The sequence below is a fragment of the Triplophysa rosa genome, linkage group LG15 (assembly GCF_024868665.1).
Source record: "Triplophysa rosa linkage group LG15, Trosa_1v2, whole genome shotgun sequence".
In the NCBI taxonomy this organism is placed as follows: domain Eukaryota; kingdom Metazoa; phylum Chordata; class Actinopteri; order Cypriniformes; family Nemacheilidae; genus Triplophysa; species Triplophysa rosa.
The window spans coordinates 23,586,732-23,605,007 of record NC_079904.1 but is presented as its reverse complement, the minus strand read 5'-3'; the positions used below and the strand labels follow the sequence as shown (position 1 = coordinate 23,605,007).

The 18,276-nt window shown below is 40.3% G+C and overlaps 1 protein-coding gene across 1 annotated transcript; it reads left to right on the top strand.

Annotated features, from left to right (window-relative positions):
* The first annotated feature begins 598 nt into the window (after nucleotides 1–598).
* Nucleotides 599–18,195, top strand: nt5e (5'-nucleotidase, ecto (CD73)). Its single transcript, XM_057352433.1, has 9 exons — nucleotides 599–944; nucleotides 7,001–7,217; nucleotides 7,299–7,487; nucleotides 9,251–9,448; nucleotides 13,928–14,082; nucleotides 14,189–14,297; nucleotides 14,378–14,527; nucleotides 16,921–17,121; nucleotides 17,424–18,195. The coding sequence occupies exons 1-9, from the start codon at nucleotides 621–623 to the stop codon at nucleotides 17,579–17,581; spliced, it is 1,701 nt and encodes a 566-aa protein (XP_057208416.1). The 5' UTR covers nucleotides 599–620; the 3' UTR covers nucleotides 17,582–18,195.
* The last annotated feature ends 81 nt before the right edge of the window (nucleotides 18,196–18,276 follow it).

Genomic DNA, 18,276 nt, shown 5'->3' with positions numbered 1-18,276 from the left:
AACTGTAATCACATATTCACACCTCAAACGCAATAGTTCAACCATATAGTAAAACTATGGTAATACACATGGCAATAATTATGCCAAAATAAATGATTCCTGCACTTGTACTAGCTATAATAAAATATATAGATGTAATTGATTTGTTAGGCATACTACAGTATTATGTGGTATTAACTGTAGTAAATACTGTAGTATATTTTAATAACACTATTTAGTGTCATTATTATTGTCAAACAGCAAATGGGATTCACCAGAGAATTAATTAAAAATAAAAAACGTTTCAAATGAAACAAAAATGTACATGAAAAGGACTTTTCAAGCATTATATTTCACAATATAATTACCACGTGGACAACCAATTATAAATGAAACATAGTTTACCATAGTAAACACACTAAAGTGGGATATAGGGTACTAGGCCTACAGTGTTTTTTTCACGCGAGTTAAAAGTACAGTAATTGTAGAGAATGTCAATTGCTTTCAGATTTGGCATGTTTTCTCGGGAAGTTACACAATCATGTAAACAGTAATTTTGTGCGATGTGTGTGTGGCTCTAGAGATCCGCCTACAGCTGTGGCGCGCGCGTCAGAAGAGCGCAGACGGACTGCGGCGCGGTCATGATGCGGCCGCTCATCGCGTTTCTCGTGCTGTGGATGCACCGTCAGATGTGCAGATGTGAGTTTGAGCTCACTCTTCTCCACACCAATGATGTCCACGCGCGCGTGGAGGAGACGAACAGAGACTCCGGCAAATGCAACAGCAATACTTCGTGTTTCGCAGGAGTTGCACGAAGACACACGAAGGTCCAAGAAATTCGGCGCGCGGAGAAGAACGTGCTGCTGCTGGACGCGGGCGATCAGTTTCAGGGCACCGTCTGGTTTAACTATTACAAAGGCGCAGAAGCGGCACATTTCATGAATAAACTCGGATACGATGCCATGGTAAGGAAATTCAGTCTGGTTTAATAATAAACTGTTGGGTTCAAAACATAACGGGTTTAAAAACGGTCCTGAAAACTTTATGGCTCAAATGACCAGGGGAGATGAAAAATGACCTGGTAAGGGTTCTTTCTTATGAAAATGACGCATGGTTTTAAAAGTGTGGTAATCAGCAGTTACCTTAAATATATGAATATACAGAAATGTTCACAGCTGAGGTGATGTGTTTGCATAGCCTTTTGTCAAAGTTTATAAACCACTTGTAAAAATGATACACGTGTAAGTGCTACACGATCTTTTTATTTAGCAGGCCACTGCCCTTAAAGTGACAGTTCACCCAATAATCTAAATTCTGTCATCATTTATTTTGGCTACTCTCTTTTGACATTGACATTTTTTTATCCAAAGCGACTTGCATCGCATTAAACTAGACTTTTGTTTCTATGTGTAATCTCTGGGATCGAACCCATGACCTTGGCTTTGCTAGCGCCGTACCACTGAGTCACAGGAAAGTGGTTATAATCTGTATGTTAGACTTTCTTTAGTGGAACACAAAAGAAGATATTTTGTGAAATGTCTCAGTGGTTTTTTGTTCATAAAGAAGAAGTCAATGGGGTTCAGCGTTGTTTGGTTATCAACATTCTTCAAAATATCTTCTTTTGTGTTCTGTTAAAGAAGTCTGGAATGACATGCGGGGACATAAATGATGAAAGAATGTTTTTTTATTCATTTAAAAGTTTGTGTGTGTATTTTATGGATAGCACAGTAACAGTAGTAAAGAGATAGAAGTCAGAACTGATCAGTCAGGTGTTGATGGAAGAGATGTGTTTTCAGACGGTTCTTAAAGATGGCCACAGAATCTGCTGATCTTGTAGCAGCGAGTAGATCATTCCATAAATGTGGAACCGATCCCGAGAAGGTACGTGAGAGAGATTTTTTACCTTTTTGGGATGGCACCACAAGACGTCGTTCATTTGCAGAGCTGGTGGGTACATAAGTCTGCATTAGCGAGTGAAGGTAAGGGGGTGCCAAACCAGTGGTGGTCTTGTAGGCCAGGAGCAGAGTCTTGAATTTGATTCGGGCGACTATAGAGAGCCAATGTGACTTAGTGAAGAGAGGAGTGGCGTGTGCTCTCTTCGGTTCATTGAAGACCACTCTTGCCGCCGCATTCTGGATCATCTGTAGAGGTTTAGTTGTGCAAGCAGGAAGTCCAGTCAGTAGCGCATTGCAGTAGTCCAGTCTGGACAGAACAAGAGCCTGGACAAGGACTTGCCTAGCATGCTGGGATAGGAAAGGTCTAATTTTCCTAATATTGTAGAGGATGAAACTACAGGACTGGGTGGTGCTGGCAACCTGATCAGTGAAGTTTAGCTGATCGTCGATCACCACTCCCAGGTTTCTGGCCGTTCTGGAAGATGTGATGGTTGATGAGCCCAGTTGAATGGAGAAGTTGTGATACATACTGTACATGTACTGTATATATATACTGTATATATGAAGAGTTTGGTTCCAAAATGAGATAACTCCTCAATTTTCAAAAATCATGTTTTTTATTATGTTATCATGTTTTTATTGTGTTTTATTGTGTTAGTTAGCTGTATTTTTGTTATTATGGATTAAATCAAAACAGACCAACTGCAGTTTGATTGATATTGGAATATAATATATAATTGGAATGCACAATAAAAAACTTGATTTTTGAAAAAATTAGTTATCTCATTTTGGAACCAAACTCTTCATATATATATATATTCTTGGTTTGTATATTAATACAGTATTAAAATAGTGTATAGTTATGTTATGCGATGTGTGGACTTGTATTGACAACTTTTGTAAAACCTGCAGGGCCCGGTTGCATAAACATAGCCGCTAACTTAAGACTGCGTCTTAACAACTAGTCTCACTGACTAGCAATTAGTTAGGACTAATCATTCTTACTTTTCAGATTTCAATGAACTCAATCTACCTTTTTATGTAACTGAGTCTTGAAGAAAAAAATTTGATGACTAACTTCTAAGACTAGTCTAAGCAGTTTATTCAACCTGCCCTGTTCGCATAATCATCCGCTAGTTTAGACCGTGGCTGCGTCCGAAATTGCCTACTTCCATACTATATAGTAGGCGAAAATGAGTATGAGTCATGAATAGTATGACCGAAACCTCAGTATGCAAAAAACAGTAGGTGAGAAATACCCGGATGGTCTACTACTTCCGCCCAGATTGGTGAGTGTGGATCGGATGGACTCTTCTCTATCCCATGATGCCACGGGAGCTGAGCAATGGTCAAATTTCAAAAGTAAATCAAATAAATATAGCGGAAAACTTTAGGGCGGACGCCCGTTTTTTTATGTAAGTGCCAATAAATGAATTTCTCGTATCTAAATGATGTTTTTATCAACACTCACGTTTAGGTTGTTGTTAATACGTCATAGGTCAAAGAGCATACGGGTCACATGACCATAAAACATGGCGGACGCAGTATGTCCCAAATGTATTCATACTCCCACTCATACTATATAGAACGTAGTGTTTTAACAGCCGATGGGTAGGTACCTATTCAAATTCACTACGTAGTGTCACAGTATGCCATTTCTGACGCAGCCCGTGTAACAACTATTCTCACAGACTAGCAATTAGTTAGGACTATAATTAGTTTTACTTTTCAAATTTCAATTAGACCAATCAACCTTTTTATGTAACTGACGTAAAGTTATGAAGAAAAAAATTTGATGACTAACTAGGGCTGTGCCGATAAACGATATCATATCGAATCGCGATAGAATGTATTTCGTTTGTATCATCATTTAAAAAACGGCATTTTGACTCGATATGGATTAATCTTACAGTCTAACAGAACGCAGAAATAACCGCAACAACAGTCAGTCAGCGTGCAGCTTTTATCATGCGAGTCAAAGTACAAAGTCCATTTCATACTGCACTTGGCAAAGAAAACTCAACACGAGGAGGAAAACATGACCGGAAGCGGAAACAAAGGTGAAACTAACCTCGAGTTGTCATCACGCGGTTTATCAAGTGTCTTATTTTTTTTCCCAATCGCCGGTTAAACAAAACAAACTTGAGGCGCAATTGCAAGCGAGTTACTTCGAAACTCAAGCACAAACGTTTTTATATCCATCGTTAACATATCTGCTAACATGAGCTGGTGGTTATGAAACAAACCAGCGCTGCCCTGTACAGATCAGAGATGTAATGAAGTGAGTTTGTGTGCACATTAAAATATTGACCCTTGTATGTAAGATGCTTGCATGATTAAAGAAATGTACTACAGTTTATGTGAGATGTCTTTAAGGTTCACTAGAATGCATTGAATGAATCCCACTACTCGAGCAAGACTTTATTGCAGCGTTATGTATGTGCGCAGGTGCTGAGCCAATAGCGTTCGAATGTACTCAGTAACGGAGCCCTTTCATTGGTTGAATGTACTGAATGAACACTCCCTTTACTTAACAGTCAATTGAGTCCAAATGAGACTGAATGAACTGCTACATGTTGTTTATGGCCTAATATCCTCTGTGTTGCAACAGTGCATTAATCTAATTGAATTTTAACTGGTTAAAGGTTAACTTTTGTTAATAAACTATTTAAATAGATTCTTTTAATACAGTTTTTTAATTAAATATATATCTAAATAAATATTGTTATCGATCAATATAGAAAAAAACTATCGAGTTTACTTTTTTGCCATATCGCCCAGCCCTAGGACTAACTTGTAAGACTAGTCTAAGCAGTTTATGCGAATGGCCCTAGAAGTAATTGTTTAAAGATCAGTGGGTAGTTTTACTTTTGGCTTGACTATCATAACAAGATTCAAGGGTGTGTCATGTTTTACAAGGGATAATTTGTTCGGTTTTTCTTTTGTTGATGGTAGTGTTAAAGTTGGCACGTTACCATTCCACATGCGGTTTAATTCATGGGCACAATCCAAAAACAGGCAGAGGTCACTCACAGATAATCAGTCCAAACAAATACAAAAACCGGGACCAGCGAACAGGGTAACAAAACAAAAGCAACTGCAACATAAACACACGACCAAGTGAAGAACGAGTGAGAAAAGCGGGTTTCACTAGAACAAACAAACAGGATAACAAGACACAAGTAAATGTGATTGACAATAATGAGTCCGGGCAAAGGATACTGGGAAATGTAGTGTGCTATAGCAGTCCAGGGGATGTGGGGAGTGCCTCAGGTGGAACACAAGGGCACTCCAGGTGACGGGTGTGACAGTAAATATGTGTTTTACGAAACAGAAAGAATTCTAAGTATATAAACAAATGACAAACATCTGAGATACGTTTGAAAGCATATGCTCTATTCTTGACAGAACACGTGCACAAAGTTCATAAATGCTTCAGCTTCCCGTTCATTTCCCATGCTGTATTATAGTACCGATAAAGTATACATTGATTCTCTGACATTGCAAGCAAGTGTTGTGATAAAACTAAACCTCTCATCTTCTAAACGTATGAACTCTAGCATAGCACATATACAGGTGACATTACAGCACCAAACGTGACACCACGTGCGTCCACAATGTAAGCAAAGAAGACGGTGTAAAATAAGCAGTCACAACGTTGTACTGTTCGTTTGTAGTGTCTGGTACTCGTGATATTTAAGGGAAGCTCTCGCATCCGGTTCATGGGGTTAAATGCTGAATGAGCGTGTTGTGTTCAGACGTTAAATCGGTTCCAGCACAACACACGTTGAACACATTACTGGTTAACTCTGGAGGAATGCTGACGTGCAGTACAGCGCTCCACAACATTCCTGAAGCAAGATTCAAATCCAACTCTGAACAACATTCATAGAGCAACTTCGCCACAAACCGCATGTTGCTTTCTGCTGTTCTGAAACAGAGATCTGAGGAGGATCGGACCGATTCGTTTTTCCATCATTATAAGTGCCACAGGGACTCCGTGTCCGTTCTGTCATTGACGTAGCAGAAATGGACGGGCGGTGGTTCTTCTGGACACGCGCGTCACAGGAGTCTTCATTACGCTGGACACGCACCTGTACAGGTGTTGTGGGACTCACACAAAAACACAAAAGGTGTTTCCCACGTGTTGTGAACAGACTGGCCTCAACGGTAACCGTGTCGTCCACCGTCAAACAGAGTTAAGACACGCTCGAGTGAATCCTCTCAGCGAACAAGAAACGACGTGAGAAACGTGGAATTGTTCTGTATGAATGGCTCCAAACATCTTTATTATTATAAGAGAAAAGCCTCACTTTTAGTAAATGTATGTTTGCAGTTTCTGTACTTTAAAGGCTTGGCTACGAAACTATTGGCTATTCTATTAAACCTTGACTCGTTGGATAAACAGCTTTTCAAAGCGATTATGATACCAAAAAAAATAAGAAATGAAAAAAGTATTGCACAAAAAACAAACCAATTAATAAACAGTATCAGTCAATTTGTAACATTTCATTTAGCGACTTTTATGGAGCCATGAATGGTCAAATAAACACGTTTTTTGGGAAATAATCGTACCGCTGTATCTGTCTTTTGTAAATTTCATCAAACGGAACACTCTTCGAAGATACGACCTATGCAAAACTACTGTATAGGCACTCAAGATTCATATCTCAATTGGCAGAAACCTCATCTTGTGACATTACTGTAGTCGAGTGTTGAATATTCTGACCCTACAGCGCAGTACCTAACTGTAGAGCTCAGGGAGTCTTGCAGATACCTTGCATAATATGTACAATAATCTGTACAGCAATTGCAATATCAGTGTTTTATCTGATGCAGAACTTCCATATTGAAAAGACTTCCAAATTAAAGGTAGAAAGAGTCGGGATCCAAGTGCACTTCATTCATGTTAAAAGAAAGTGTACATGATGCAAACCAACCACACAAAGCTCAACAGTGAGCACTTCCACTAAGTTTTGCTGTATTTGTGGGAGCGTGCAATTGCTGTACACTTGATAGTATTGTTTTGCAGTGTCCACACTGTGCGTAATACTTCTTGATTTAAATACTTTGCATTATTGTCAATGTCTCCATAAACTGTAGTACATTCTCTTTCGTATCTTCAGGCCATAGGAAATCATGAGTTTGACAACGGTGTGGACGGCCTTGTGAACCCTTTCCTCCAGAAAGTGAACTTCAGTGTTCTCAGCGCGAATATCAAAGCTGATAAAACAACGGCTCCTCGCATCATCTACCTTCCGCATAAGATCTTCCCTCTTAACTCAGAGAAAGTGGGTGTCGTTGGGTACACATCAGTGGAGACCCCCGCTCTGTCTTTACCGGGTAACCTGTTCTTAACATCACCTCACATTATGGCCACAGCAGTGATTGTTTGTCTTTAATCTCATTTCCGTGCTTGCACAGGTCCTGGTCTTGTGTTTGAGGATGAAGTCGCTGCTCTTCAGACGGAAGTGGATAAACTCACAACGCTGGGCGTTAATAAGATCATTGCTCTCGGACATTCTGGATTTGAAGCGGACCTAAAGATCGCAAAGCAGGTTCGAGGCGTGGATGTCGTGATTGGAGGACACACCAATACTTTCTTGTACACAGGTATGAAATATGCCCTCACCTTATGACAATACAGAAAATGCCTCTTGAAAGGCAGCCAGGCAAAAAAAACTGCGTAGGTTTAGGGGTGGGGCTTAATTTGGGGCTTTCTTATAATTCTACACTTTTGCATGACTCACATCGAGTTATCATGTGGATTCAGTACAGAGCTGGTGAAACACGCCTGATGTGAAAGTTTCTGTTGGCTTTAGAAACGTATGGAAACCTGCCAGAATCGCTTCATTAGCAGTTTACTCGTGTTGTTTGGTGCCTTTAGAATCAAATGTAAAAGCCAGGATATTTAAGAGATTTACACCAACTAGCAAAAACACCCAGCAACAATCTTACTACTCCCTAGTAACCGCTCAGCACACCATAGCAACCACACTCTAGTATGATGTCGGTGTGTTTCAATATACGAAAACGTATTATTTAATATGAAGAGTAAAAACACTTTATTTTACAGTACCTATGTTACAGTGTAATTATACATTTAAGTACTGAGTAATAAAAATGAATTACATGTACTTACGATAGGGTTTGGTTCAGGGATAATACATGTAATTATGCATCATTTATACGTTGAAATCTGTGCTTACGAAAATGCTAGACAAAACGGGGTTTCTGGCATAATCTTGTGTGGTTTTGTTCATTCAAGCACGAAAGAGAACGTAATACTGGTGCTGTGCTGTCTGATGTGAGATTGACTGCCGCAGCCTTTAGCCCGTGACTGTATACACCAGACGGGACCGCTGTCGCATTGCGAGTTGTGCTGCGTCCCACAGCAAGAAGCTGTCTATCCCACACTGAACGTTTCAAATCGTGCTTAAGTGGTTTAAAAGCCTTTACATGAATAAGAGCGTGATTATATAATGTAACGCTAGACAAAGGTTGACAAAACAAACGCGTTGATCTGAAAAAGATTATTCGCATGCTTTAACGCGTTGACAGCCCTAATATAAATATAAATAAATACATGTAAATATTTCCTACATTTATATATTTGTATGTGTGCGTGTTTATAAATACAAGAGTAATATGCACAGTACATAGACATATATTATGTAAACACAAAATTGTATTCTCAAGGCGATTAAAAACGATGAATCGGTGCACAGCCCTAAACAAAACACAATAAAAAAACATGGTTTATGAAAATGATCTGTTTTTGCAAATATATTGCATTATATTTTCAAGTGTACTCCCATATATTTGTGTCGTAAGGGTTCAGAAGAACATACTAATATTGTTATTGATAGGAATTCTTTTTAATTATCGGCCCCAGTGTTGTTGATTTTAAACTTTGAATATATTAAAGGGTTACTTCGCCGAAAAATCTAAATTCTGTCATGAATTACTCACCCTCAAGTTGTTCGACCACCCTAGGACCTCCGTTTATCTTCAGAAATTGTTGTACAGTATATAGTCATTATTTTTGTTTGTTTGCGCACGTAAAGTATCCTCGTCACTTTATACATCATTTATGCTGAACCACTGGAGCGACATGGACTGTTTCAATAATGTCTTTACTCACTTTCAGGTTAGGGTCTGCTAAAGTCAGAAACTAGATGTTAAACCCCACTGAACGTCAGTCCTAACCTGCTACAGCTGGAGCTAAAATTCATGAGGAATTTATCCAAGCATCCAATATGCTTTCATTTTTTACGCCAATAGTTTTTTTAAGTACTATTACCTTCTGCAAACCATTTCTGTAAAAAATCACTTCAGTATTTGGTTTTGTTTCATGTGTGTGCTGTTGTCTCTAGGAACTCCTCCCTCCAGTGAGGTTCCTGCGGGTTCGTACCCGTTCATGGTGAAATCAGACGACGGGCGTCAGGTTCCAGTGGTCCAGGCCTATGCCTTTGGAAAGTATCTTGGATATCTAAAAGTGACATTTGATTCCAATGGAAATGTAGTGAAGACTTCAGGCAACCCAATTCTTCTGAACAGCTCTATAGCACCAGGTGAGTGAACTCCACACCTGACAGTCAGGGCCGGATCAAGAACACACTGGGCCCTGCAGGGGGCTATAGCAAACCCAAGGGCCCCCTTCATTTTATTGCTCCCTAAATTTAACCTGTGCGACCTCAAAATATATTTGGGAACATTTGTGTGAGTGCATTTTTTGTTGTGGTGTGACCTGTTTATATTAATGTACAGAACATGCTAATAACTGCACAACGTATGTGTGTGCCGTGCTGTGAGATACAGTGACCGGCCCGGCCATTCACAGACAACGTGATTTTCCATCCCGCGGTGCTACTTTCCCAACGTTTTTCTATGTAAACATGCGCTAGACGGACGGGTTTCAACATTCGCTCGTGTCTGCAGCGTCTCGCGCATAAAAGCACTAGTATTTACGGCGGTTCGCACTGCTAGCAGCACCTTGGGAGTGCACAGTGCGCGGCTGAAAAGCAGCTGAGCTGACTGTACCACAAGTACAGTATAGCATTTACATTTATTCATTTGGCAGACGCTTTTATCCAAAGCGACTTACAAGTAGGAGAGCATATAAACATTTTGTCAACACGCTTAACAGTACCGTTAGTTTACAAGGCCATGCTACTAGAGGATTAAAGCTGGAGTAAGCAAAGGAGAGAATGAGCAACAAGATTTATTTTTTAGACAGACAGACAGACAGAGTTATTGGTTAAATGCGGAACAGGTATGTTTTGAGCTGTTTTTTGAAAGTTGTGAAGGATGCTGCAGTTCGGGTGGAGGCTGGTAGTTCATTCCACCACAGGGGAACCCAATGAATAGAAGTTTTTGCAAGCGATTTGGTGCCTCGCTGTGATGGAACAACCAGGCGTCGCTCATTTTCAGACCACAGATGACGGGAGGGGATGTAGACCTGGAGCACTGAGTTAAGGTAAATGGGCGAATTTGCCGTTATCGTTCTGAAGGCCAGTGTCAGAGATTTATACTTGATGTGATGTGGGAGTTGAATTTCAGCTGGTCGTCGAGCATCACCCCCAGGTTCCTCGCAGACTTGGTGAGTGTTATAGTTGAGGATCCGAGCTGAATGGTAAGGGGGTGTTCAATTGATGGCTGGGCTGGTATAACCAGGAGTTCTGTCTTGGAGAAGTTGAGTTGTAGGTGATGCTCTTTCATCCAAGAAGAGATGTCCAGAAGGCAAGCACAGGCAGAGATGGTGGGGTCATTTGGCTGAAAAGAGAAATAAAGCTGCGTGTCATCTGCATAAAAATGGTATGAGAACCCATGTGCCTTAATTATTGGACTCAGGGAGGTGGTATATATAGAAAAGAGGAGAGGATCCAGATCTGATCCCTGAGGAACTCCAGTTGTCCAGGGTTTTTCCTGGCTCAAAATGAGGCGGAGCTGGTGCCATCCTGATCTTGTACACACACGTACTACCGAACCCTTAAGTGGCTTAACCAAAGTGACTTTGACATATTAAAAGTTCTAATAAAATTAGATGAAAATGACAATTATTAAGTTATATAAAACTATTAAAAATATTAAGTTTTATTCAACCAGACAGAAATGTTTTTTAATCAAAAAGCTTTTCTATCATTTTCAACTAACTTTTCAGCCCACAAAAGCCAACTGAATTAACCAGTCTTACTAAATGATCAAAGCTCATTCACATCTTTCATTCTCTGTGGTTCACTTTAAATGACTCAAAGATCTCTTATATTCGCTAGTGACTGAAAAGTTCAATAGTTTAAATGAATCGGTTCAAATGAGTCATTCATGTGCGAGTCGTTCTGAACGCAATGTGCGTTCATACTGGTGAACTCGCTGTGTACAGTATACGCTGATTCAACGATCCTACTGCACAGCTAAAGACATTACAATGATGTACGTCATGTTAATTTAAGACATTTTAAGAAATTAAACGTACTTGGATGCAAAACAAACAACTGTGAAACACAGCTAGCTCTTGTTCTGCGACTCATTTTAGCGCCTCAGTGTGCTGATAAGGAAAAAGTGCCTCCACTGTGGTGTAATGCCGCAGCTGCAGTTACAAATGACAGTCTGTTAAATGCACGCAGCATTTCTTGTGAAGACACCCGACATAATTTTGGCAAGAGCCTGAGGCGGCACAACATTTGACGGAGGCGGCCGCCTCCAATTTCTCTATGCAGGAAAAACCCTGTTGTCAGCTGGTGAGAACTGGATGTCTCACCTCTGCAGGATACCTTAAAGGATCTGCCTGTGAGATAAGAGTCAAACCAGTTGAGTGCAGTTCCAGAGATTCATGACCCCTACATCTCCCCCTATTCATGACCCCTATAAGGCCTACATTATTTGCATTTTGTGTTAAGGTGAATAAAAGACTATTTTCCCTATATATTTCATCATTGAGGATTTCTTTAAAAAAAGTCAAAAAATCTGATAAATGAGATGAGTGTCTCGTCACACCCCTACACATTTAGCATCCCCCATCATCGCAGATCAATGTGCTTTACATGTTGAAGGAAATTTTATTTATTGTAACGCAATTTCGAGCCCAGCAGCACTCCATCATGCCAACTGCAAAAGGAAATTGTGTTCTCGCGAGACCAGTCGGATCTCGCCACACCCCTATAATAAATGTGTATTGCCTTACGGATGTTTCGTCTGAAAGGGAACTGAAGTAGTTAGTTGGTTAGTTTTGGAATTTTAGCTGTAAGATTAGCCTCACGTTTTTCCCTTTCAACTTTATTTCTCCTTTTTGCGCACCACTATCACTTTTTTGAACACCAGTGAAGCAGAATAATACTTCATATGCTCGACATGCGAAAACATAACGCAGAGAGGCGTTTCCCGACGTGATGGCGCAAACTGTAAAGTGATTTTGATTGGACGGTGAATTATATCAGTCAGGAACATTTTCCATTAGTTTCTTGTCATTTTATAATCAACCTCCTATATGAATTGTCAATCGATGATGTAAGGACAGCTCCCATTTCCTCCAGCCAATCAAGGGCCCCCTCCTTCCGCGGGCCCTGGGGCTTCAGCCCCACCCAGCCCCTATGTTTATCTGGCCCTGCTGACAGTGAATTATATACACGGCCAAAATCTATTTCAACATTTTCAAGTCATCATCATTTCTAGATGTATCCTGAGGTCATCAAACCTCAGGAGTGACATAAAGTCATCCAGCAGCAATGTGAAAGACTGACAAGACACATGAAAACTGTGATAAAAATTCAGGCTATCAGATAAAAAAACAATTGTTGAACTGCAGTATTTGCGGTCTGAGAAAATACACGGCATCTTTTCTGTTATTTCACCTGTTTATCCAGTTTCTATTTTCTGCAAATAAATGCAAATAGAAATGAATCAAATGATATTTTTCAGTATTTAAATTTGGGAGAATTATTGTTAGTAGTTTACAGAATGAAACGAAAACGATCATTTTATCTAAACGCACACCTAGAAATAGTCTATTTTAAAATCAGTAAAGCAGTCTCTGAAATGGTCTCTTAATCTTTTCAGCGGCTGTATGTATATGGGCAGTTGTGGTTGGGGTATATGCTCACCCTTCAAGAACCAGGCCTGCATTACAGTAGCTCCGTGGCTATTCAGATTTTTTGAGAACTAACAGTCTACACAGTACTTCTCAAGAGAGATCCACTTTAGATCAGAGAAGTCATCCATACTGACGAAACATGAATAACTCCAAAAGATCAGAACCACACACTCCCATAATGCATTGCTAGCTATGTCCCTTAAATTGCGTGTGCTCGCCAAGTCTACGAGTCTGTAGGGTGTCCTACAGAAGTATGCTCACGAGCGCCGCCTTTGTGCCCTCGATGCGGTCTTGGGTCCTGGGAAGTTACCTACGCAGGAATCCTTGGAAACTTTTGAAATTTGTAGCATCATGGGATAGAGAAGTGTCCATCCAATGCACACTCACAAATCTCGGCGGAAGCAGTAGTCCTTCCGGGTATTTCTTGCCTTCTGTTTTTCTACTGACGGAGAAGTATATTTCCGAGACATATAAATAAAAAGTAGTCTGAAAGTCTTTTAGTTTAAAAGAAGCAATACTAATAGCAAACCTCTTTTTGGTAAGGGTAGCTACAAAACTGGCTTCTTATTTAAGTCTTTGAAACTTATACTGCGAAAATGAGCTTGTGTGCTCTAGAGTAAAACATTAAGCGTTTTTGGAGCTTATTGCTTCTCCCATACACCCGTCAAGGTTTAATCAAAGAAACACAGCACCAAATGTAAGGATATTGATAAAAATAGTATTGTTCCACCATGTAATGTGGTACTCCTTTAAAAACAAACAAAGCGTGCAGACAGTAATACTGACGTCAGGGTCATTCACGCGCTCTCATCCAACCAGAATCAAGTACCAGAACTCTCTGTTTTCCATTACATCCATTACACATCACTGACACTGTAGTTGTGTTACTGTCAGACAGGCACATGATTTATTTGAATCATTTCTGCAGTCACAGACGGTGTGAGATTCATGTGTGTGTGTGTAGATCCGGTCATTCAGGCTGAAGTGAATTCCTGGAAGAAGAATCTGGCCAATTACTCTTCTCAATATGTAGGACAAACCCTTGTGTATCTCAACGGGACTTTCGAGGAGTGTCGATTTCGGGAATGTAATTTGGGAAACTTGATCTGTGACGCCATGGTGAGTGAACAGGTTTTTTTAATGTACTCCGGTTTTGGTGTGTATTTTTGCACGGCATTATTGTATGGAATCGAAGATGAAAAGGGGCTTTGTGCTCGTGTTTCAGGTCCATACCAACATCAAATACGCCGATGAAAAGCAGTGGAATCACGTCAGTTCTTGTATTCTCAACAGCGGTTCCATTCGGTCGCCAATAGACGAGAGAAACAGAAATGGTGCGCTACAGAACATCTACTCTTGTTTACCCAGCTCCACTTGTGACAAATAACTCCTCGTGCCTGTCGATTAACTGTAGGTTCAATCACAATGGAAGATCTGATCTCTGTGTTTCCGTTCGGAGGAACGTTTGATCTGGTACAGCTGAACGGATCTGCACTGAAAGAGGTTTTCGAGCATTCGGTCAGCAGGTATGGAGAAAGCACTGGACGCTTCCTACAGGTCTCAGGTATCTCACCTTTGTCTCTCTACTGCTGCCTTTATCTCACAACAATGACGTGCATTATTTACAGTTTGTGATATTTTATAGCTGTTAACAAACATTTCCTTTATAACAAAGTTGTAGGATTTTAGAAATACCGAGGTCCAAAAGAAAAACATTGTAGACGTTTAGAGTGCAAATCCGTTAGCAATGCTACAACCATGTCTGTCTTTTCATGTTTGTCAGTGTCAGTGAAGAAATTAAACACGTGGTCAACTGATATTTTTCTGAAATTTACTGAAATGTTACCAGATGCAATACAGTCTATCTCCCATGAAAGAGCATTTGGGTTTGGAATGACATAAGGGTAAGCGAGTCATAACTATCCCTTTAACTTTTTGTGTAGCTACACATAGGCATAATTTGCGGGTGGGACGTGTCCCCACCACTTTTTGCCAAAGTCAATTCTGTCCCCACCACTTTTTGGAAGAAATAAAAAATACGGAGCGTCTATAGTATACAGTGCAAAGAGCCTGCCTTGTAAGCAGAGGCTATTTACAATATCTCCGCCCACAACCTCTAGTCATTTGTAATAGTTGCAGAGGTTGTCTGTGATCTTAATCCCGTGCGAATCGGCCATGTCTGTAATTTGTAAAGTAAAAATTCCCCCGCAAATCACCTACCATATTTTGACGAACACCGAGGTCCTGTGATAATATATTAGTCCCGTGCGAATCGGCATCTCTGTGATTTGGCGGGATCATATATCCTTTTTCAAGGTTTTATATCACAGGCTTCACTTATCCCGTGCGAATGCGTCACATGAATGTGGGGAGGTCATTTCTAAATCACACGAGGTCCCAAGATATAATACTAATCCCGTGCGAATAGGGCTTAAGAATGGCACCAACAAACTGGCGGCTCCAGTGACAAAGTGTGTGTTACTTCTTATTACACGGCTGGTTGGCATGCTTGATTCTGATTGGCCAGTCGCGACATTTGCAGGTTCGTTATTCCCAGATAACAACCTCTCAAACTAATAACACACAGTAACCTGAAAGCAGCAAATCATTTTGACAGGTTTTTTTGGACAAATTAAATATAAATATGTCTTTTCATAACATATATGACATTATATTTACAAATGATTCAACCAATTTGCCTGTTCGTGACGTTTGAACGTCATTTCCTACCTTAAAACTGAAAGTAAACGGCTTTTCCTCACGGAAGGTCTGCATTCGGTAAAAATGAGCTAATAAAATATGTCAAATTCACATTTCATGTCCAGTTTTTTTCTCATGTGGCAAGTAGCCGTGTAATAAGCGGGATCATGTGCAAGCAGTTTCAATAAAATGGTGAAACTATTTGAAAAGTGGTTATTCAAGTCATACTTGTACCAAACATTTTGCGCTTAATTGCATTCTGTTGCTATATTCGTCATTAAAGCCACAATATGGAGTATTTGGACCGCTAGATGGCGCACTTTCGAAACAACAACAAAAGGCGAAGCTAAATGATGTTATGTAGGAGAGTGGAATTATGGGACATGGGAACATTATGGGATGTTTTCACCATCCAGAGGCGTATGGCGATCGCCCATCATGTTCACGGATGAGGTAATGAATGAATTTTATTTGATGTCTGCATGTGCGTGTTGCCGTAGTTTCTACAAGCGGAAACTGAGGGTAGTGTGGAGCATCGGATATTAAGTCACTGATATGCGACAAATACAAGGGAGACAAGGGTCGGGCCATTATTTTAAATAGGAATTTCTATGGATTTGCACATTCTTGGGAACATTTGGGATAATGCAAGTACACAACTGCATGAAATATATCACACAGAGCAAGTGATTTTGGGATATTTCATAACAAAATTCTTCCATATTGTGGCTTTAATGGTCTCGATATGCGGTTGCTATCATCTGTAGCAAGATTAGTTACATTGTATTTGATAGAAAACGTCTTATTTTCATTCACTTCTTCCAAATAGTGGACTCAAATGTAATTCGGTATATCGGGAATAGTGAAGGAGTGAACCGGTTTCAGACACAGCAACAGTTCAAACTGACCTCGGCTACTGTCAACAGCAACCCCGCCTTCTTTCATTTGATTGGCCAACTCAATCAGATTGACATTGAAGAGTGCTGTTAGAGGTAGACCATATCTGCTGGTGTGCTTCCATATGTAAAATTTGGGCTCTGAACGGTTTGTTTCCATGGACACAAAGTTCGCTAAAATATATATTATATAATGAGCATCATACAGTACATCTGATTCTGGAATGACATGAAGGTGAGTCAATGATGGGAGGACTTCTATTTTGGGGTGATCTGTTACTTTGCAAACCTTTCTCACTGGGAAACCGACTCGTTTGCAGGTCCATGCGTCCAGTCTCAAGCGGTTGCGTTTTCTCGGCAGGTTTTCAGGTGGTGTACGATTCATCCAAACCGTCAGGACAGCGTGTTAAAAGTGTGAATGTGCTGTGCACCGGCTGTCGAGTTCCCCGATATGAGTCGCTCGACCCCAAGAAGATTTATAAACTGGTGTTGCCCTCTTATCTGGTGAATGGAGGAGACAACTACACCATGATCAAAGAACAGAAACTCAAACACGACAGCGGTGAGTCTTCTACAGCAGGGGTTCGCTGTTAGGCCCCCTTTGTGTTGAGTGCATCGCTTTGCGGCCCCCCATAAAGCCTTATAATCTTAATTTTAGAATTTTAATGAAACCAAAAATGTGTTATACAATGCTGGAACTTCAATTCTTTTGGTTGGTGGTCTTATTTTTCTGAAATCTATTATAAATTATTTCATAAAATGCCACAAAATCTGCGGCCCCCCACATGGGACCACGACCCCGTTTTTGAACCACTGTCCTACAGTACATATCTCATACAGTATATACTCACGTACTCTCGGCAGGTGATCTGGATATAGCAGTTATCGCCAGTTACATCGCAGAGAGAAAGAGAGTTCATCCGGCGGTGGAGGGACGAATTCAGTTTGTCAGTTCTGCGGTTGGACGGCGAGGATCTCTCCTGCTGCTGATGTGGTCCTTCTGTCTCATGTTCCTCTATTAAACTAGTCCTCTTTTGGTGAATAAGCTTGTGAAACGACATGGATGTGTAGCCATAAATAATCCAAAGTGTAATTAGCGTCATAGAAAGAGACATTTATAATAAACACTGTGATGATTAACTAAACTTTAGTGAGGATATAAGAACAACATCGCTCATTTAATTCATGTTATATTTAGGGGATACATCTGTGTGCACACCAGAAGTGAATTGAATTATTTGCGCAAGTAGATGACACGCTGTACAAAGTCAATACAAAGGCGTGAATTGGGAGACGCGATTGCCACAAACCTGCAATATTCACCTCAATCGCATCTTCCGCACAAGTTAAGCACAAAAACTCACGCAAAGAGCATATTGACATTCCCTGTCGCGCTAGGTTTTCTCGTGCGAGTAATCTTGAGGGATGAGCGCGATGCTTCGCTTTCGGTGTGTACAACCCATTAGGGAATGATTTTATCTACAAGTCTTTTTATAGAGTTCTACAATATCCTTAAAGCATGTTTTGAATAAATGCATAGGTTCAGTAAGAGTCCAGTGTTTATGATGGGGGACATTTTTACAATGTGATATTTTTTGATTTCTGTTTTTCTATGCTCAAATGTTTGGCTAATAAATCAGGGTAAGGTGATTTATTGCGAGTAATGAAGGTGTGTGCTTAATCTATAGTAGCAATGTTTATACTGTAGTAACTGATA